General features: G+C 39.1%; 1 protein-coding gene across 1 annotated transcript in view; it reads right to left on the reverse strand.

Annotated features, from left to right (window-relative positions):
• Positions 1-22,813, reverse strand: part of LOC138744412 (myoferlin-like) — a 249,348-nt gene that overhangs the window by 130,640 nt on the left and 95,895 nt on the right. Inside the window, exons 23-32 of the mRNA XM_069900547.1 lie at positions 22,258-22,450; positions 19,842-19,997; positions 17,616-17,747; positions 15,944-16,107; positions 11,150-11,264; positions 10,145-10,247; positions 6,232-6,374; positions 5,698-5,871; positions 5,233-5,320; positions 2,163-2,240 (exon numbers count right to left, since the gene is read on the reverse strand). Of these exons, the coding sequence (XP_069756648.1) occupies positions 2,163-2,240; positions 5,233-5,320; positions 5,698-5,871; positions 6,232-6,374; positions 10,145-10,247; positions 11,150-11,264; positions 15,944-16,107; positions 17,616-17,747; positions 19,842-19,997; positions 22,258-22,450 (1,346 nt within the window). The remainder of the gene's footprint in view (positions 1-2,162; positions 2,241-5,232; positions 5,321-5,697; positions 5,872-6,231; positions 6,375-10,144; positions 10,248-11,149; positions 11,265-15,943; positions 16,108-17,615; positions 17,748-19,841; positions 19,998-22,257; positions 22,451-22,813) is intronic.

Here is a 22,813-nt window from a genome sequence, read left to right on the forward strand (position 1 = left end):
AAAGAGAACGATGAAATAAGCTGTAAACCCAAACAAAAATGGGAACAAGATCTAAACATAAAGATAAAAAATGAAAAATGGGAAAAGCTATGCTCCAGAAATATGAGAAATACAATAAACACGAAGTTATGCATGATACGATATAATTGGTTACACAGGTTATATACCACACCCCAAAAGTTAAATAAATGGGACCCAACAGTATCAGATAGATGTTTTCGCTGTAAGAAGGAAACAGGAACAACAGTACATGCAATTTGGGCATGTGAGAAAATAAAACAGGTATTAAATAAAAACAGGTATTAAATAAAATCACAAAAAGCAACATACCAAAAAATCCAGAGATCTTTATTCTAAGTAATATAAGAAGTGAAGAACTAGGCCTTGATTTGGATGACGCACAAAAAAGATTTATTATGATAGCCTTAGCTGTAGCAAAAAAAAATCAGAAGAGAGCCTGAGAATGGTACATAGAAGTGAATAAATGTATTCCATTGGAAAAAATAATGTATAATTTAAAAAATGACATCACAGTATTCGAACAAATTTGGGAACCGTACATGGAACACTAAAGAGAAGTTCTACCGCAGACCTCCACCCCCTAAAATGACAGAATGAGAAGAAGACGAAATGAACTGACCCAGTGTGTAAAAGTAGATGACACAATTTTTTTGTTTATTTTCATTGTGTGATGACATTGTTTAATGGGTTTATTGTATATGTTGAACGTTTAGTGGGTAGGGAGGGGGGTGGGAAGGAGGGAGGGAAGGGAGGGGGGGAAAAAGAGAAAATGACACTGTGTATATTCAAGAGGGAAATGTTTGTGTGTATGTTGGTTAATATGGTTCATAGTGTTAAAAATTAAAAAAAAAATAAAAAAAGAAAGGTCACTGAGCCAAGGCACCACACACAGGGAAACCCCTGGCACTGATAACTCAAATCATTTGCATTAACCTGTAGAGAGAGGCACAAAGTTTTCATTACTTCAAATCTAGGGGTATGCACTTGTGCAAGATCGAGATAGAAATAGGTTAAAGAGCATTTTATGAATTCTGACTGCATTTCTGAAATTATTTATACAATTGTAATGACAAAAATGCTCTTCTCCCTAGCCACCAGGGCCAGGAATTGCACATCTCTGAGAACTTCTACTCACTGTACAATTTGCATGGAAGAAATTCAGTAAGTGGGAGCCTAATATGCTTCTGTTGGCTGCCAACAAAATAGACTGATTGGATTCCAAAATACAATTTCAATAAGAATTTCCTGTCAGAACGGAAAGAAAGGAAAGGTGTGGAGAGACCTGGGAATGGCTGTTGACTACAGAATGTTTCTCTTCATACAAATCTGACTAAAATTACAGCAGCAAAATTATACAGTTGACTTGCAACTTCCAACCATCAGCATTTACTGATGGAGTCTTTTTAGATGCAGTTCACAACATTCATTCAGCACAGATGCGCCATACGTCACTGAACACAGAAACTTTATCAATAGGTCAAAATTGACTTGTTCATATATTTATGGTTCCTTCTATCTCAGATATTAAAGACAAGGCTTCCTTGGGCTCTGACATTATCAATAGCTCTTAATCACCTTTATCTGTACAGCAGGTATTTGGTCAACATGACTATTTTCAGTATAAGCTCTTGTAACCAATTCCAGTTATTGCTCAGGTCATCTGTAGGTCAACTTTCAATAACTGACTGCTGAGTTCAAAGAATTTAACCCTTCTTTTGCCAACTTTTTTTGATGCAAAGCAGAAACCATAAAATTCCAAATTCTCATGGCAAATTAAAATTCACCCGATTTCTTGGACAGTGAAGTTTACAAATATAAATTGTTGTTACTGCCAATGGTGTATTTGGTTCCAGCTTCTAATGCTTGTTTGCAGAGAAATAAATCACGAAAATCTGTAGACAGCGTGGTTGAAGTAAAAACACAAAATTTTGGAGAAACTCAGCTAGTCAAACAGTGCCCTTTATGACAGGACTGTTTGACCAGCTGAGTTTCTCCAGCAGTTTGTATTTTTACTTGTTTGGAGAGAAGTGGGGAAAAATTTTTGCAGAGAAATAATTTTGTTTGGTCCAAGAATAAAGAAAATTACATTTCTAATAGTTTAGTATATGAACTTAACGAGATGAAATATGACAGGCACATACCTGAAAAGCTGTCTTTGTCCATAGCAATCATATTTCTAGCTTGAAAAATATAGCAACGGAGGTGAAAAATTAAAGGTCCTGAAATAGAACAACAGAATTAACACAAGGAAACGAATATGAACAAGTTGGATGGCCATGAACTACTCAAGATCAAGCTAAACCTTAGTCTATCTAGGCACATCATCCATTTCATACCAAAACCTTTTGTAATTGAGTCGAGCCCAATGGAACAGTTCCCACATTATTCAGCTTGGATGCTAGTGTTCCAGGAATTGAAAAGTTAAGTTTATAATCTATCCCTATTCTAATGTGCATGACAGAGTTGATAATCCAAAGATACGTTTTCTTAAAAAAAAACCTGAGCTCCTTTTAATTCCTTCTGCAGAAACTTGATTAAGTCCTACATACATTGCAACATATATGCCACCTGCAAAAATATGTTCTAAAAACTTCAAACATCTCAGTTTTGGCTACACTATTGCATCCCCCCCACCATACTGTAACCTCCACCCCCAATTTATTTGGTCTCTCATCCCACTGTGCTGTGTTCAATTTGCTCGTGCTTTCTGCAATCATTGTTCCCTTCCACATCAACAGCAATCGTCTCGCAGTGATTGGTCAAGGATAAAAGGGATTTGCCTTCTCTATGTAATCTGCAGTACTCATAACTATCAAGGCTGGTCAGATCATTTTAACTATGAATTATCAATCTATGAACCTGGACAAAGTATCCAGTTAACGCTTTTCCACAATGCCCAACAACATCCGCATGTCAGGCTCCAACTAAAGTCAAGTGGTAGAACTGTGCAGAGAGCTTTTCACACATTTCCTCATGCTGTGAATAAAGCACACTCTTTGTGTCACCATCTCCATTCCAACCTTGATGAGAATGGACTCCCCCAGTCAAACTTGATGCTGGAAAGCCTCGTTCTACTTTGTTCCAGTTCCAAGATGCACATTGGCTCAGGGTTTGCAGCTATCATCAAGGAACATCTGTCATTGCACTGTAAAACTGGCTCAAATTCTGGAAGAGTGAATTACAAAAATCCAAAAGCTGCTTGTTCCACGTTCCTCCAAACAGCCATTTTTTGGCAACTTTCTACTGCATAATCAACAATATTTGTGATCTGACAAGAATACCAATTAACAACAAAGCATTGTTTCAGTGGCAAGAAGCGCCGATGAACATATTACACAAGGTGTGTTCCAACCTCACTTACGATTCAACTTAGCTGGCTCCAAAATGTCAATTGTGTGTGGATTACAATTCCTTTATGTCACAAATAATACAATAGGTTTCAAAATTAACTTCTTTTGTTTCCTCCCAGGTCTTGTCATAATCTTCAATTATGTAGACCATAATCTAAATTCTTGGCCAAATATTGATTTTTTTGAGAATTCTTCAATTTGATTGGCTTTCGAGCCAGTCTGTCAAACATCCTCTAAAATTGCTCCCAAACAAACAACATTATGTTTGATCATAGATTTTTAGTTCAACAATACCTTTCCACTAACAGGAAAACCAAGCCATTGTAACACCAAAATAAAAACACAATGCTGGAGAAACTCAATAGGTCAAACAGCCCTTCATCAAGGAATGATGTATGTATCTTTATCATGCAAAGAAAACTGTTTGACCTTCTGAGTTTCTCCAGCATTGTTTTTACTTCAATCACAGTGCAAACACCAATACTAGTAAAACTGGAAAGTTTGCAGATTCTGTGACTGTAGTTAAAAACACACTGAAATGGAGGACCACTGGGAGATCTACACTATTGTGGCATTCAGAGCTGAGGAGCCCAATAAAGCAATCTAACAGACTGCATCCAGTCTCTCCGATGTAGAGGAGGCTACAACGGGAGCATCAAGTGCAGTGAATGACCCCTGCAGATTCACAAGTGAAATCTTGCTTCACTTGGGAGGGACTGTTTGGGGCCCCATGTGAGGTTGAGGAAAGAGGTGTGGCGCAAGTGGAGCTAATCCTGTGGTCACAGGGGTAGGTCCCAAGAGGATGATTGGTGAGAAGGGAGGAGTGCACAAGGGAGTCACGGAGGGAGCAGTCCCTGCAGAAGGCAGAGAAGGGAGGAGAATATGTGTCTAGTGGTGGGATCATGTAGTAGGTGGCAGAAATGGCAGAGGAGGAGATGTTGGATGTGGAGGCTGGTGGGGTGATAGGTTCTGTTTCCCATTCCCTTGTTATTTCTGCCCCATGATTCCCCATCCCATTCTCTTCCTGATAATGTCTGCGCATGACCCATTTCAATTCCCCATCCCATCCCTTTCTGATATGTCTGTCCACAGTCTCATACACTGCCAGATTGAGATCACCCACAAATTGGAGGAACAATACCTCATCTTCCGACTGGGCACCCTCCAACCAGGTGGCATTAACATTGGCTTCACTGGCTTTCGTTAAACCACCCCTCCCCCCACTTCTCCCCCCCCACTACCTTTCCCCTGCTCTGTCTCTCCCTTGCCTGTGTCCTTTTGCACAAACATGATAAATTCTTACCCCCTCCCTTATCATATCCAATTAACACCTTTTGTTGGTCTAGATTCCTCCCCCAGCTGGCATTGTCTGAATTCTGAGATTTCCTGCTTCTGTCTCATTCTGCTTATTCCTTGGAGAAGAGCTCAGGCCCAAAATGTTGGCAATATATATTTACTTTTTATGGACTCTGAAAAGACTGGCCACTCCTAATTCCATTACACAATTTTAGCAATACATTCTGTCCGTTTTGCTGAGTAACGACTCAAGACATAACCATTGTGAAACATTGATTGATTATTTATCTCAACTTAAGCAAATAAATTGGAATAGCTATGTAAATGGGGATAGATTAATACTAAAATATATGCATTTATCTCTAATACACTAGGGCAAACTGAGTAGCTTTAACATGCTGTTACAAATTGTGGAAAAACAGCAAGATGGATTACTATGTCTGAGTAATTTGTTAAGCCTTCATTTTTGGTGATTCATTCCTTTCACAAGAAAAGATTAGCCTGTGTTCCCATTGGCAGTTCACATCTCCATGGCAGGCCATTCAGAATTGTCCAGTTTACTTACGGTCAAACACACAGGAGATCATCGGAGCACTTGCACCAAAAATAGAATCTGTTGGTGATTTATCTCCATCCTCGCCAGAAGGTGAAGCCTTAAAGAGACAGGCTTATGGTCACTTATTTTTTTTCCCCCCAACATCCCCACTTCATAACCGCAATAACAAAGGGAATGGTGAAATTCTCAGATTGAAGTGAAGTATGCAAAAGCATATAGATGTTCAAATTCTGGACTGTTATCGTCAGAGACATTTACTTTGAGGTGATTGTGAAGTTAGGAGACATTTCCACCCCCCCCCCCCCCCCCCTCCACTATGCAGAGGTCATGAACAAGGTAAGGAAAATGAATAAAAACATTCAACTCTTTTAAAGACGATACGCTACCAATCCAACAGGTATTAACACAAACTTGCAAGTTTCACAGAGGTTGCAGTATCTGGTCTTTTAAAAAAAATATTGGTAATTTACTTACAAGAGCACCTTCCAATTTGAAGATTGCTGCAGCCCCTAATCGCCCAGATGGTGCCATTTTTCTTCGCCATCTTCTGCGTCTGTAAGTGTCTGATTTCCGCTGTTTAATGTGAAAGTTCCAGCCAATCAGAGATGCATATTCCCAACCTTCTGAATCCTGGCCAGGCGACGTGGGCTGAAAATTCAAACCAAGTCCAAGATAAAAGAAAAGGGCCCAATATCAGTAATGGGAAGTGATATTTTGCTTCTGTACTGGTGATAAATGAATTGGGGGTTTCTGCATTGAAGTATTTGATATTATTGAACTACAGTAGTTTTACAATTTGTTCTACACCCTGGGCAATAATTACACATTGAGTAATTTTGCATAGATCAAAGGGGACATCAATACATCATGTGATGTATTTTTAGGAGAAATGCAAATTTAAAAAAAATCATCAATTTCAGGATCTCATGCAAATATACTTCAGTGCAACAAGCAGCTTTGGGATTGCTCTGCTTGTAATTTTACAATTGCTTTTCTATGACCACACACCTTCGTTGAATGTACACTTTGCTGGCTGTCCTTCTTGCGCCTTCTCACCCAGCGCCTCCTTCTCTGGGTGTGATACATTTTTTCCGTTGAAACCCAGGATTTGCATTGGTCATCTGGGGGAATTTTTATTCCATATTCCCAACCTGCAATGTGTGGGATGCAAATACAACAACAACAAAAAATTCTTCAGTTTCCTTCTGAAACTTTGAAGTAGTAATGGACGACACAAGTCACGCACACCACAAAACTGACTAAAACACTGGTAAAGCTGATGAAGTATTAAAGTGGTAATGGAGACGGTGCAGAGTATGTACCTCATTGTCTTCTCCAAAATTTGATGAGTAGAATTATGGAGTTCAACATGCAAGGTAATCAAAGACTACTGATTTGTCATTCTAAAATACCAGAATATTGTGTGACTTCTGTTTTTTTTCATTAGAATTTTAAAAAATCCACTATTTTCTATTCTCCATGAGACGGTGAAGCGCTGTAAAATCGCATTGTTCTTAAACAACAAGGAAATCAACAAAAGAAGGTATTCATCCCAGAGTTCATACAAGCTGATGTTCAAAACAGAATCCCATACTGAATTATTTCCTTTCACTGAATGACTCAGTTTTCAAGATTCAAGAATCCTTTTTAATGTCATGTAATAATACAAAAAATGTATTACAGTAAATTTCCTTTCTCCGGCCACAAGGCAAACAAAGAGTCACTATCATTGTCCAGTGCCCCTGACAATAGGGAAAAGAGAAGCAAAGAAAAGTCCTTTCAGAAACATTGAATGTCCATGTGTTCAACTCCAATGCTCAGGCAGCCTCACAGTCTTCCATTCGATTCAGTGACAACCCGAGCTCTAGATTCAAACCTCCAATGCATTCAGGAGAAAAGCTCTTTGGGAGCCCTTCTTGCCTTCAGCACCCTCTTAAATCCCACAGCATAGAGTGGTTCCCATAAGCCAGTTTCCAGAAGCCTAGAACCTTTGTGGGTCCTTCGACTGCAAGTCAGCAATAGCGCGCAGCCTGTGTGGGTCCTTCAAACGCTGAACCTCTCACTGGTCCACTGTCATTGTCACCATCCTCTCAGGCCATCTTTTATGCTTCCCCTTTTCAACCAGTGGGGGGGTGGGTGGTGGTGGGCGTGTTCTCCCCTTCTCTGGGGCCCTGCACCAATCTATGAGGGGAGGCGGGTCAAGAACTTCAAATTTCTGGATGTCAACATCTCCAAGGATCTGTCCTGGAGCTTCCATGTTGATGAAATCAAAAAGAAGGCTTACCAGCGGCTATACTCTGTGAGGTGTCTGAGGAGATAGAGTACGTCACCGAAGACTCTCGTGAACTTCTACAGGTGTACCATGGAGGGCATTCTGACTGGTTGGAGGTGCCAACTCTCAGGACAAGAATAATCTGAAGCCTTTCAGGAGACCCCCTTGCCCTCAGGATCCTCTCTCATCCCAGCTTTGATACCTGATTCCCATAGTCCAGTGTCTAGCAGCCCACAGCCTGTGTGGGTTCCTTGGCCAATGAGCCCCTCACTTGCCTGCTGCATGGCTACTTTCATGGGAAAGTTTTAAAAAACTTGGAGAAGACAAGTAAGAAGGTGATTAGAAAGGAAAAGATGAATTATGAAAGGAAGTTAGCAAGTAATATCTAAAAGCTTTTTTAAATATATAGATTAAAAGAGTGACCAAAGTAGACATAGCACTGATAGAAAATGATGCTGGAGAAATTGTAAACAGGAGACAAGGAGATGGCAGAGGAACTGAATAAATATTTTGGAATACTGTGGAATATATTAGTAGCTTACCAGACTCTCATGGCTCTCTCAGAAGAGAAGTGAATGCAAGATCACAAGAGAGAAGGTACTTGGGAAGCTAAATGATCCAAGGGTAGACATCTCCTGGACCAGATGGAATGAACCCTCAGATTCTGAAGGAGGTAGCTGCAGAGATTGTGGAGATATTGGTAATAACCTTCCAGGAATCAATGGAGTCTGGCAATGATTCCGGTGGACGGGAGGATGTCGAATGCCACACTGCTGTTTAAGAAGGGAGTGAGGGAATAGAAAGGAAATGATAGATTCATTAACCTGATGCCAGTTGTTGGGAAGTTTTTGGAGAGGATTGTAAAGGAAGAGGTTACAAAGGTGCATGAAAAGATAGGCCCAAGTCAGCATGGTTTCCTGACGAACATATTGCAAGATCTTCAGAGCTTAGTTTATTGGAATTGTCATCTTGAAATTTCAGAATTATGCCCTACATCCACAAGTCATGGACATCCAAAACAAGTGAATAGCTCGAAACCTTTGAGAAACAAAGTCGCCACTCAATCAACCATTTTTTTTTACACTTGAACCAAACGCATCTTTTAACAAGTGTTCATGGCAGTAAAGTTGTTTTACTTTATCAAGTACCCTTTGAAGGTCCCAATACTCAGCATCAATTACATTGCTCTCATCCTTCTCACCTCACCTGTTACTTTGAAACCTTCAAAATTTGTCAAACAAAAACAACAGAAAAATGTGTTTAATTTAACAGACTATCAACAGCTTTTAGCATTTCTATAAGTGCAACAGAATTCATCAACCCATCACCATGGGCCAATGTAGAAGTAATGACCAAGATCCTCAGTTTACGTGAAACTTTCAATAAAAATCTCCAAAATAGGTGGAGGGCAGTTATGCAATCTCAGACACAGAAAAGGCGACTGAAGGTTTATCTATCACATTAAGGTTATGTAATTTCAAATGGGGTTGAAAATATCTCTCGAAATCAACACATTTGAGTAAGTACTTACAATAGCTTCTCCAATAATTCACTGCTGACAACAAGCTCTAGGTTGTAAAATTTGCTCACTTCACACTCAATATTCTAGACCTGAGGTTATCAACCTTTTTTTCACCCATTGACTATCTCAAGAAATCTTTCATTTACCCCAGACCACCTACAATCAGCCATCAGACCAGCAGTGGGCTGGCAAGCTTGAGCCCCTTCCCATAGAACAGACAGGATTTTTGTTTTGGGTAAGAAAATTAATTATCAGCTTTTTCTCAAGTCACCACAGACCGCCTATAATCCATGAATCTGTGAGCCTCAGATTGAAAAATTCTGTTGCAGACCATGCATGTTCAGTTGCAGAATGTTCAGTTGTTCAATAGCAGAAGGAAATGTTCAATGTAATCAGCCCAGAATATGTTTACACAACCTTTTCTAGGGTCTTTGTGGGTTCAGATCAAAGCCTCTGGCAATCACATTAAAACCCATGGTATCTGTCACCTATGGGAATTGGTAGATGCCAGATAAGTGAATTTTATGGTTGCTTGAGATTACATGTTGCATGATTGGCGAACTAATGGTGAGGTGCACCAATTTTAAACTTATGAAATTTTTACCTATTTATTTTCCGCTAATTTTTTTTGTAGGTTGCTTGAGGCTGCCCGTTGCTTGAATTCTGGATAACATGGGGTTTTACTGTATAACAAAATTTTACTTTTAACTTTTCATGCAGAGTTAAAAAGGAATAAAACATCTTCTGGTCATATTTATGCTGCTGATCGCTAAAACGCTTGCAAAGTTATGATTTCAATAGGATTGATAATGAACACACAAACATTAGCTGTGAATTACTTAAACTGAAGTGATGCATGTTGAATACGTTGTAATGCCATATCAATGCTAATTACTTATTAACGTGATTCAAGGCTAATTACCACATTTGTTTTGAAACGTTAGCGAGTGGAGCTTAAAAAGAGATAGGATCCATACAAAACAATTTTTGAAGCAATTATTTACCTACTTTGTAAAAATTAATGAGACTGAAGAAAATTATAAGAACTACCTGGAACAATAAACCAGTGAATAATAGGTGAACCCTAACCCAAAACAATTATTCCAACAGTGGGCAGCAAAAATTACCATTCTCATCTACAGCTCGATTGACATCATACTCCCACACATCCATCCAGCTCCAACCAGCTGGAGGCTCAATTTCTTCTTTTGATAAACTCTTTTCTCCATTCTATTAAAAAAATTAAAAACAATCTTTAAGGAAAAGTTAAAAAATTAGGATTCAATACAGCTTTACTTTAATAGATTGGAACATTTTATTCCTTAATTGCAAACAACACAAGACAACTGGAATGCAAAATAAGTGCAGAGGAAGATTTGCAGATTTTGTATTTGGCACCAGCAGATGGTTCAGTAGTTGACAACTGGCAAATGATTAGACTGCAAAAGTCCATATTATCTGCAAGCACGAAGCAACAAGGTGATATTAGTAGTATTCAATTAAAATAACTTGAATGAAAACAATCTTTCAGATTGTAACTACAAAGCATTTGCATTTTTTTAATTTTTAAAAAAATTTTCACACTATGAACCATACTGACCAAAATACACACAAACATTTCCCTCTTGAACATACACAGTGTCATTTTCTCCCCTTCCCCCCCCCCCTCCTTTCCCTCCCTCCTTCCTTCTGTCATTCTTGATAAAAGTATTTAATCTGGCCCCTTAACACTGTTCAGAGCAAGTCAGTTCGTTATATACCAAAAAGAAGTGCATGGGTGTGTTTGGTTCACATTTTCAAACCACTGCAAGCTAAAGAGTTCTTGGGATTTTAGTCATTAAAATTATACAAGTGGCTCAAGGACTAAAGAAACTTTATTTGCTCATCTTTTACAGTGTGGGAACTTGCACCATAATGGAACTTGTACGGTTCTTACCTTATAATGCAAGATTCAAAATAGAACTCCAAACTAATCTCACCAGACCAATATTTAAAAGTTATAAATGTAACTAAATGTTGTCTATGGATGAAGCGTAAACCTTACTGAACAAAGGAACTCTCAAACCATGCTCAATTGGTATGTTCAAATGGATAATCAATATCATATCTCACACATTTACAACAATACGCACCACATCGGTGTATGGCTCCTTTGCCAATTTCCATTCAGCACCAGGATAGCGCGAGTTACTTTCGTAAACTTCATCAATAAATTCTGTGTGACCAGCATCAGCTTCTGTCAGCAAACTATTAACAAAAATAAAATGAAACATGTTAATGGCCTTAAAAAAAAATTCAGTCTCTTTTCTTTCCTCATCATTGGGTTTGAGAAATTTGCCCACTTTAAGGGTAAATGAATACTCTCCAAGGCCCTAGATGGAGGTATAGAATTCTCTCTTTGTCTCATCTCAAACAGATAGTTCATTCCAACCAAGGGTTTAAAAACAGGAATACCTAGATATTGAAAGATTTTCCCCACACCCTCCCATCAACATGATCCAAAATAACTGTGGCATTCTGCTTATGCAACACTCTGGCAATTAATTTCAGATCACAATACGCCTCTGCATAAAGATTTGTACTTGTGTCACTCTGACATGTTTGTCAATTACTTTAAAGATTCTCAATTCTTATCAATGCGTAGAGTTTTTTTCTACTTGTCCCTTTTGTCTCTATCCTCTGATTTTGGAAATCTCATCCTTCCCTCCTTCTGCACCCCTCCCCACCCATCTATTCCTGAAACTCAAATCCTTCATCCACAGGATGACTTTGCACAAGTATTTTGTAGAGGTTCATCGCAACCTTTTTGTTTGCATATGCCCTACCATTAATTGTCATCGTCCATGCAGTTTTGTTTTTCTAAAGAAAGGATACATGCACCCAGTTAACTCTAATATGTGCTGTTGTAGCACATCCTTTGGAATTGTACCCATTATCTCTCGCCTTTCCTTCTTCTTCCTAAAAAACAATATTGTGCATTTGACATCATTTTCATCTGTCACTTGTTTACTCATTTCATAATTTATCCTCTTGGATAGTGATGGCCTCCTCCTCACCATCTACCAAATTTGTCCATTCGGTTAGTGCCGTCCAGTATTCCAAGGCACGAATATAGAAACAGAAATCAATTTGAATACCAATTTTTGGCAAATTTTCTCCTATGAGCTGTGGTTGTGTTGATCAACAATTTATTAAACAGCACATCAACTCAAAATAGTCTAATCAGTTAAATACAATTCTCCTGGGAAATATTTCTGTGGACTTTGAACAAGTGACTACAGCACGGTAACCAGCCCATGCCACCCAATTACATGATTGACATGACGTATAACCCCCAGTATATTTTTGAACAGTGAGAGGAGACTGGAGCACTCACACAGACACATGGATGATGTACAAACTCCAAACAGACGGCAGCACATTTTGACCCCATATTTCTAACCCAGTACTGAAAATTAAATTGACAAACTTATTTTTTGGTGAGTGCACATTTGTTGTTTCAAGTAACTGCTAAATCTTGGGAGGAGTCCAAACTCATCCAAATAACATGCAAGTGGTTACACAAAAGCTACAGGCTAAATTCCAGTGCCTCCTACTGTACAGCATCTTGTGTGGCCTGCTGCCACCTGCTGGCTATACACTGATACCAACCGTATCGTTTGAAACATTGGCAAATGAAGCCCGGTTTATGAGCGCCCCCTGCTGGACATAAATTAAGTACAGCCTCAAGTGATGAAAAGATGTCACACACACTGGGGAAAAATGGAATAAATGTTTCTTCCCCAGTGCAACAAAGCAATACCACTGACCTTTAAAATTTAGACATATGGCATGGTAACAGGCCATTTTGGCCCACAAGTCCATGCCACCCAACTTACACCCCTGGTACATTTTGAATGGTGGGAGGAAACCGGAGCAAACCCACGCAGACACAGGGAGATTGTACAAACTCCTTACAGACAGTGAAGGATTTGAACCCTGGTTCCTATCACTGGCACTGTAAAAGCATTGCACTAACTGCTGCGCCAACTGTGCCACCCTGAAGAACATGGGGGTGGGGAGAAAAGCAGAACAAAGACTTTGCAACCTCTGTGCTAAGATTTGCTTAAAAAAAAAGGCCATTTGGCATAAAGATCATACTGGCTCTCAGAGCAATCCCACACCATCACTTATTTCCTTGAAACCAGTTCTCTTTTAGAACCATAGAACATTACATCAAAATCAAGCCCTCAGCCTTTCTAGTCTCTACTGAACTATTATTCTGCACCCAGTCCATTGCCCTCCATACATCTTTTTCTTCAGTGTAAAAATTAAGTCCGCATTCACCACTTCAACTGGCAGCTCATTCCATATTCCCATAACTCTATATGTGAAGAATTTCCACCTCATATTCCCCCTAAACATTTCCCCTTTAACTCTTAACCCATGTCCTCTGTTTTGTATTTCACCCAAAAGCCTACTTGCATTTACTTTATCCATACCCCTTATAATTTTTTATACCTCTACCAAATCTCCTTTCATTCTTCTACACTCCAGGGAATAAAGTTATAATCTGTTTAACCTTTCCCTCTAACTCAGTTCCTGACATCCTGGCAACATCCTAGTAAATCTTCTCTGCACTATTTCAATCTTATTGATATCTTTCCTGTAGTTAGGTGAGCAAAACTGCACACAGTACTCCAAATTTGACCTCACGAATGACTTATACAACTATCCCAACTCTTACACTCAATACTTTGATTTATGAAGGCCAATATGCCAAAAGCTCTCTTTACAACCCCATCTACCTGTTTCAGGGAATTATATATCTATAATCCCAAATCCATCTGTTCTACTACACTCATTAGTGCCCTACTATTTACTGTGCATGTCCTACCTTGGTTTGTCCTTCCAAAATGCAATACCTCACCCTTGTCTGCATTAAATTCCATCTGTCATTATTCAGCCCATTTTGCCAGCTGGTCCAAATCCCTCTGCAAGGCTTCCTCACTGTCCACAACACCTTCAAAGACCAGGCATTTCTTCTGTTCTGGGTGAACAAGCAAGTCAACTTCCAGAGACAGGTCATGTATATGGTAATAATGCGAGTTTTCAGAGTATAAAAGAGTATCAGCGTCATCTGCAAACTTGCTGCTCCAATTTCCCTCATTATGATCCAGATCATTGATATAGATGACAAACAACAATGGTTAAGGCACTGATCCCTGAGGTACACCACTAGTCACAGGCCTCCAGACTGATAAGCATTCCACCACTACCACCCTCTGGCTTCTCCTGTATAGTCAACATCAAATCCATTTTACTACCTCACCATGAATACCGAGCGTCTGAACCTTGCTGACTAACCTCCCATGTGGAACTTTGTCAAAGGCTTTATTAAAGTCCATGTAAACAACATCCATAGACTTTCCTCAAATATCTATAAGATTGGTTAAACATGACCTACCATGCACAAAGCCAAGTTGACAATCTGTAATCAGTCCTTGGCTATTCAAATACATGAATATCCAAACAAACCCAATTTTCCCATCATCTATACCTTCACTGGCTTACCAGCACTGATCTACATCAGCGCCATTTATAGCATCTTTGGATGCGATGAATAACACCTAGGAGAAATTAAATTTAATTTCTCTAATGGCAGTGATGATATTAGGTAAACTAATGGAGCTCAACGTTTGCCGTCCAAATAGCTTCCATTGTAGGTCGCTATTTCTGGGATAATGCATTGTAATCTTCTAGAAATCTTTAGATTTTAGAGAAGTATCAAAGGATTGGAAAACCACCAGCGTGAAATCCTCATTCAAAATGAGAGGCAAAATGTGTCATTTAAGCCTAACCTCTGTGTGGAAGCAGTGAGTAAAGGGCTTGTTTTCAAGTTGATGACCCTTTGCCTGCTTCTGCAATCCTCACAGTTTCCTTCTCACCCTGCCTTTCCTAGACAAGGATGGAATTTCCCTGGTCTTCACTTTTGACCCAACCCAGGCTTTACATCGACATATCATATTCCAACACTTCTGCCAACTTCAATGGGATCCCACCACTAGTCACATCTTCCCACTCCTTCCCATTTTTTTGCAGGGATTGTCCTCTCATTAAACTCCTGGTCCATTCTTCCTTCCACACCCATCTTTGCATCCCCACCTTGGGGACTTCCTGTTGAAAATGGATAAAGTGCAAAATGTGTCCCTTCAACTCTCCCCTCAGTTCTCTCCAGGACCTTAAACAGACCTTGCAACTGAAGTAGTCTTACATGCATCTAATCGAACCTAATCTTCTGCATCCACTGCTCTTTGTGTGGCCTCCTCTCGATCAGTGAGACTAAACTCAGACTGAGTAATCGTTTCACCAAGCGCCTGCACTGTCCACAGGTCGAAGCTGGATAGTTGCCTGCCAATTTAATTCCTCTCCCACACATACATGGCTACCTTCTGTCTCACCCTTTGCAGGGGGAGGCTAAATGTAAACTTGGAGAACAACATACATTACTTCTGGGTAGCCTTAAACCCAACATCATGAACTCTGAACTTCCTAATTCTGAGTAATTTCAAACCCTATCCAATTGCACTGTTTCCATCTCTCCTATTCTTGCTCTCATTCCCACTTTTCTTTCTAACCTACCCCCCTCTCCTACCTACTCAAAATGTACCGGAGTTGTAGGCAAGTTGGGTCTAAATTGGGTGGCATGGGCTCATGGGCTGAAATGGAATGTTACCATGCTGTATATCTAAATTTAAAAAAAAAATATTTTCTTTGGGGAAGAGAAAACAAGGAATACAAATCAAACATTTAAACATGTACCACAAATCCACATACAGTCTGGTCAAAGGTGCAGGAAGTAAAATATTTCAGTTCTTCTGTAAATTATATTTGTACCACATGAAGTACAATTGTTTAGAGTCAATTTTGATGGCTAAGGTTCTAACCTTCTTTCAGGATCAACGAACCAGTCACCTTCCCATTCCCAGCCTTTTGGGGGCAAGAAGCTCTCTTTTTTCAGCTTTATTTTACCAGTAACATCAGAAAACTTGTGGCGTCCCACAAGTCCACTTGTGCCCCATTTTCCCAGCATCTGCATTTGGTTTTCATACTGTACAGAAAAATAAATATATCAAGCACGAAAGACAGAAGTGGTAACATTAAACAACTACTCCTAACATCACAAAAATGCTGTGTATATTTAATGCATTTTGCATGGGCAACACTCATTAATTAAGAGAGATTAAGAAATATAGTTTAAAAATTAGAAAAAAAAATCCGAGTCTGGTCAAGTACAAATACATTTTTTTAAAAATTGATTCAGAGAAATAATGAAGGTCAAGACTGTTGACCAAAATGTATCGAAATAAATGTGGCATTTCAGATCACCACAAAACCATTTCTTGATTCTCCTTCCCTTAGCTATGAGGGAGTGATGTTTTTTACTACCCATTACAACTGTATCAGAAGCATGAAATATGGGCATGGAGTCAAGAGAGGAAACATTTTAGTAATAAAAATGCAACCACAGTGCTTGTGTTAAAACATCATGCCATCTGATGACGTACTAAAAATGACTAGTCAAAATTTGACAATTGAGGCATGACCAGGAAGATTTCTGCCAGAACCATCTGCTCCCCCCCCCACCCCCCACCCCACCCACTCCACACATAAAATTCCTCTGGAGAGACTTCAGATGACCACAGGCACCAAAATGATGTAAACATCCAAGGAACACCAGAAGACATTTGTCACCTTTATCTACCCGTTTGAAGCTTTCAACTGTTAATTACAAGAGTTTGTGAAAAATCATGCCAAAATTCATCTGACCATCAAATTTCAGTGATGTAAGATCATTTAATGACTGCCTTCAGTGCACAGTAGATCTACCCAAGCTTTTCTTATCCAAATTGATGTAATAGTTGTGTGCTGGCAGTCACCCTCTTTCTGGGAGCTAAGAAAACAAAGTGTCTCCCAAAAGACAACAGTGCCCAATATTTAATTTACATTAGAAATAAAGCAATCTGAGGGACAATAATCAGCCTCCAGATCTCCATGAATGTGTTGCAGCTGTGTACACGAAAGGGGCTACCGATAACCTGTAGCCATATATTCAAAGCTTGCAAAACCCTGAGGAAGACAAAGTACTCCAGCAGCCTGCTCCCAGTTCACCTCAGACCCAGTGAAGATGTTGGATGTTAACAGTGGAAAAACTCTGCCAACCATAGCAACCTCCTTTTCCAAGCAGGAGAAACAGGTTAAAAACAGTGGCCCTCAGATTCTCCTACCAGCAGGTGCATTCTCTCCACATCCACCTGATCATCTGCATCTCTCAATACATAGAATTCAATCAAGTCACCCCTCATTCCAAAACAACACCTGAAGGGTTCAAACCTGAAACATCAGTTATGCCTCTTTCCCTTTGCTACATAAAGGAGACTGTTTAACCTGCTGAGCTTCTCCAGCATTTAGTGTTTTTACTTCAACCACGGGGTCTACAGAATTTTGTGATTTACCTCCAACCATCAATGCAATTTGTTCATCTACAGCTGCTTCATGACCTGCTAAAAATCTCTAGGTTTCTAATTTTATAACAAAAAAAACACACGCCTGGCTTACCAATTCTGAAAATACATTAAAGTTCCCTTCAGAAAAGCTGTTGAATTTTTTCTCCACAGCTGAAAGTCCAAGCCAAAAGCGAACACGCAACTGAGTTGGTATTTTGTAGCTTTTGCTCTCGCCTTCTATGTACTAGAAGAGAGAACAGAAGGATTAGACCAAACACTTCTCCGTAAAATCAAATATTCAGAGTTGTGCATAATCAGTTATGATTTTTATTTCCTCTTCAAGTTGCACCAGTCTTCAAGTCTTTCTGATGAACAGTAAAATTAAGTGGTGTGGCAGCAAACCAGAGAGACTGATGGAGTCTCTCAGGGCAGAAACAACCTCAATCATTTGCAATAAGCTCGTAATATAGTAGAGGCTACACTTTCATTGAAGTGGAATCAACCTGAAAACAAAGTATATATGTATTTAATGCAAGTGGCTAGAGGGTAGATTTCTATCCTTTGCCAAGATGAAATTTCAGTTTGGGTAGCAAAGCCCACCCTTCCACCTGCACCCCTGCAGTTCTGAAGTCATTCCCTCTATCTATCCTGTGATCAAACTCCTGAACCCGACCCTTGACCTCAGAAAGAGAGGGTCAACAATGTTTTTCAGGTGCTCCATGATATCTTTGAACATGGTCCTTTCTGGAATTTTTGCAACCACAGAAATATCAATCAGGTCCACACCTATCAAGTCCTTTTCAGTGTTCCTTTGCTTACTTACATTCAATGTATATGCATACAATGTACATACAAAGTCAATCTAGGGAACGGCATGAGATATAGAACTTGCCCTTCTACCTCCTTTATCCCAGCTGTTTAATTATCTGCCATCATTCACCTGGTTGAAGTGATTGTGGCAACCAATGGACACTCTATTGAACACTGCATTTGGCACTGCTCTCAGCCCACTTCACAAGGTCATACAGACTGTAACTGATTTCGGAGACTACTAGTGTACCCAAGGATGTGCTCTGCCCAAATCATCAGAAGGAAGCAAAGATGCCCATCAAATTAAGTACAGAATAATTCAGTCCGATGAAACTTTTTCAATCTGTTAACACAGGTAGTGCAGAAAAACAGCATGCAATTGCATCAAATACTTCAATAGAGTATCCACTGCAATTACAGCAAAATAACTGCAAAGATTCTAATGCATTGTTTCAGACAACGAGTGGTGTCATTTCAAGTTTGAGGGAGAAAACAAACATATTTAGGCTTTGATAAACTGTCACCTTTGTTGATAACAATTCAATTTGAACTAGACAAGATCAGAATACTAAACTAAACCATCACTTGAGTTCCAAAGCTGTCCATTTAAAAAAAATCTTGTTTCCAAGAACTCTTTAATATCAAAATTAAATAAGAAATAACAGTTAAATCAGCTCATCGGCTTGAGGTAAAACAATGCACAATTTAGTGCACTGACTACAAGTTGAACCGCAATTTACCAAGATTTATTTCAGATTTTGAAAGCACCTTTCAAAAATAAAAGTTATTTCCCTTTCGAATCACCTATAACTTAAGAAATATGTGCAACATATTTTTACAAGTTTGGCACCCATATTTACAATTTTCGGATGTAAAATCTTTAATTGTGGTCTGCCTAACACTTGAGAGCCGCATTGATCTTCTCCAAAGATAATTATATAGAACATCCATTTATGATCCATGCATGTATGTGCGGCACTTTCCAGTGATCCACACTGCTTTCTTTTTCTTTATATCCACTCTTCTCTTCGGGCTTTTTTTCTTGGGTGGATGGGGATTGGGGGTTTGGGGCATAATCATCATGGAGTAAACATTGGATTTACATTTGTACATAAGTTTTAATTTTGTAATAGACTGCATGTATGGTCAAAAATTTTAAATAAACGATATAAAAATAAATTAAAGTTAGAAAACAGACATGAATAGCTACATCTCTATACAATGCACCAACTCTTCTGGGAATGGATGTTATTCTCTTATTTACAGTCAAAGTTATGAAGCTCTCTATGCACAGGGATCCTTTAATCACACTGACTGCAGTGTTTAAAGAGGTGGCACACCACCAACTTCTCAAATACAGTTTAGGTTGACAAATAACTGTTCACCTTGCGAATGATGCCAGAAACAAATGAAAACTTTCTCCATTTAGGAAAATAAAGGTGGAAAAAAATTATTCCATGAGGTCAGATCTCAGGAGCATAGAAACATGACTTCAATAGCAATGCCAGCATTAAACGCTCAAGTCTACCTTCAAAAATATGGTCTGCGTCTTTCCACAGTATTTGCCACAGGCTTCTTCACTTGTAGTTGAGTAAAGCAGTTCGTGAGCTGGAATCCGTGCAAAAGCAACTCGTTTCTCATCACATATCATCCAGATGATAACATCAGGCATGCTGTTTTGTGGCTGTTGGGGCAAATCAGATTTATTGTAAGACAACATGCATGATGTCACATACAACCCTGAGATTCTTTTTCCTGTAGGTGAGGCAGAATTACCACTAATTAGTAGTGCAAAAAAAAAAGGACATAACATGCACACGTAAACAGATAAAGAAATGTAAACAAACTGATGGCACAATACAGAGGGAAAAAAATCAATAAAGTACAAAATTAAGAGTCTTTAAATGGGTTCTTGATTGAATTTATTATTGAGGAGTCTGATGGTGGTGTGAGTCTTGTGGCACCTGTACCTCTTTCCTGATGGTAGCAGTGAGAACAGAGCATGTGCTGGGTGGTGTGGATCCTTGATGACTGCTGCTGCTCTCTGACAACAGTGCTCCCTGTAGATGTTCTTGATGGTGGGGAAGGTCTTGTCTGCGATGTCCTGAGCTGAGTCCACCATCTTTTGCAGGGCTTTACACTCACGGGTATTGGTGTCCCCATACCAGACTGTGATGTAGCCGGTCAGCACACTTTCCACCACACATCTGTAGAAATTTGCCAGAGTTTCTTGGGTCACACCAAACCTCCAAAGACTCCTGAGTAGAGGCACTGACGTGCTTTCTTCATTATGTTATTAGTGTTTTGGGTCCAGGAAGGATCCTCTGAGATAGTGACTCTCAAGAATTTAAATTTCCTCACCCTCTCTATGCCTGATTCCCCCCCAATGATCACTGGATCGTACATCTCTGTCTTTTCCTTCCTGTTGTCAACAAACAGCTCCTTGGTTTTGGTGACATTGAGTGCAAGGTTATTATCGGTGCACCATTGAGCCAAGTCAAAGCCAAGCCAAATTAAAGGAAGATCTTTTTAAGTTACTATGGTGAGAAGCTCTTTCTAGCCTGAAGTTCTGCAGATTTGTTAGTGCATGAATGCAGTCTATACAAATCCCATTGTCTTGAGAAACAATGCTCAAAATTAAAATCCAGCTCAATGCAATCAGCTGGACCAGATATAAATGATCTACTGAATAAAAAACATGAGGCAAGTAAACAACAGGTCCCATCCCCCGTAAAATGCTTCTTGAGTTGTGCATGTGTATAGAACAATTGGACTTGATTGTGATATATTCTGGCAGTCAAACTAATTGGCTTGTATTCCATACAATTAAAAAAAAATTAAAAAAAAATCTCACAAGAAAAACCATTTCCAAAGATGCCAGCACAGCAGTAAAGCAAATACAATGAAATAACAAGGCAATTTAAGGGGTCAAAATTATAAATGAGATAAAGTGAAACAAGGTCTGCAGGATCTGCTCCAACACCAAATTGCTTCACTGGAAACATTATGATTAAAATAAAATTCAAAGCAAGATGCTGGAAGTATCCAGCAAGTCGGACTGTATTCCCAAACAATATTTCCAGCATTTTCTGTTTTTATTATTATGATTAAATGTTCTCTGCAACAAACAAGACAATTGCAGGTTCGAACATCTATAACCAAACAGAAAATTGGTATGAAAAAAACGGTCACTATTTTTTCCTATTGCATCAGGAACAACTCTGCTGCTTAGAACATAGGATAATGGTTTGGGAAAGTTTTTGGTGACCATCCAAATATACCATAAATTTTATTCAAAATATTTCCTACATAAATCCAAATACAGGCACTATAAATGCTGGTTTTAGTGCCAACCGACACCATAAATGCATCACATTGCTCTTTAACATCCAGTAGTAATTCCCTCGACTACAAGATAAACCGGATGGTCTCCTGGATCAAGTGCAATGCACAAAAATGCTGGAGAAACAGAAGGTCACTCAGTGTCTATAGGAAATAAAGAGCAACCAATGCTTTGGGACTGGGTCCCTTGTGCTATACGACCTGCTGAGTTTCTCCAGCATCTTTGCCTTCTACTGCAAGCTCCTTTAACCCCCCCAAGTTTCAATTATTCCACTGAGAACCACACTTCTGAACACCTCATCCTATGCTTTGCAATTTCCTCAGTAAACCTTACTGTTGAAACACTATTTCAACCCTGTGCTTAAGCCTCACTCTTATGACATGCTTTAATTGGTCATTCTCTACCGATCTGCTTTGATATTTTATTTAAGTGTCAAGCCATTTGAAAGGTCATATGAGTTACAGAAAAATTAATACCACAGAATTTTCAGTTAAATATAGATATTATCCAATCAAAACATTTACATATCATGTAAAGTGCAGACATGAAGATGGAAGAGAACACTAGATTATAACAAGCAATTGAAAATATGTCCACTAACCTCTTCAGCCACTGACTTGAGGCTTTCCAGCCAGCTTTCAATTTCAGAGATAGTTTCCTTGGGATCTTTTGCTTCGTTTCGCATGGTTGTTGCAGATTCAACAATGGATGCCAGTGTGTTTGTGCGCAGTTTGAGGATTTGTAAGTCAAGTTGTGTTACATTAGATTTTCCTTCAAAATTTGGCAAGGGCTGGCTGAAATCAGGAGGAGATTGAAATACAAAGCTCACAGAGAAAGAGGGTACAATAGTGACATTCACCACAAATAGTAACTTAGCGCGGTTGACCAAGACAAAAATGCCAACTCCTATTTTGGAAAAGTCAGGAAGCAGCTGGTGTTTAATGTATAGAAATAGATTTGAAATATCAAACTTGTCTCAGCAAAATGAATTCCAATATTAGTAACTAAAGGAAATCTAATTAATGAGTAAATGGAAATATGAATAAAACTGTTAGTCTTTCAAATGAATCTCAATGCATTTCTGAAAAAGCAAAGGGAAATGACTTTTCTGGGTAGAATGAAAGTTCTTCCAGTTCTTTTGGTATACTCCAAGCATC

The sequence above is a fragment of the Narcine bancroftii genome, chromosome 10 (genome assembly GCF_036971445.1).
Source record: "Narcine bancroftii isolate sNarBan1 chromosome 10, sNarBan1.hap1, whole genome shotgun sequence".
Classification (NCBI taxonomy): domain Eukaryota; kingdom Metazoa; phylum Chordata; class Chondrichthyes; order Torpediniformes; family Narcinidae; genus Narcine; species Narcine bancroftii.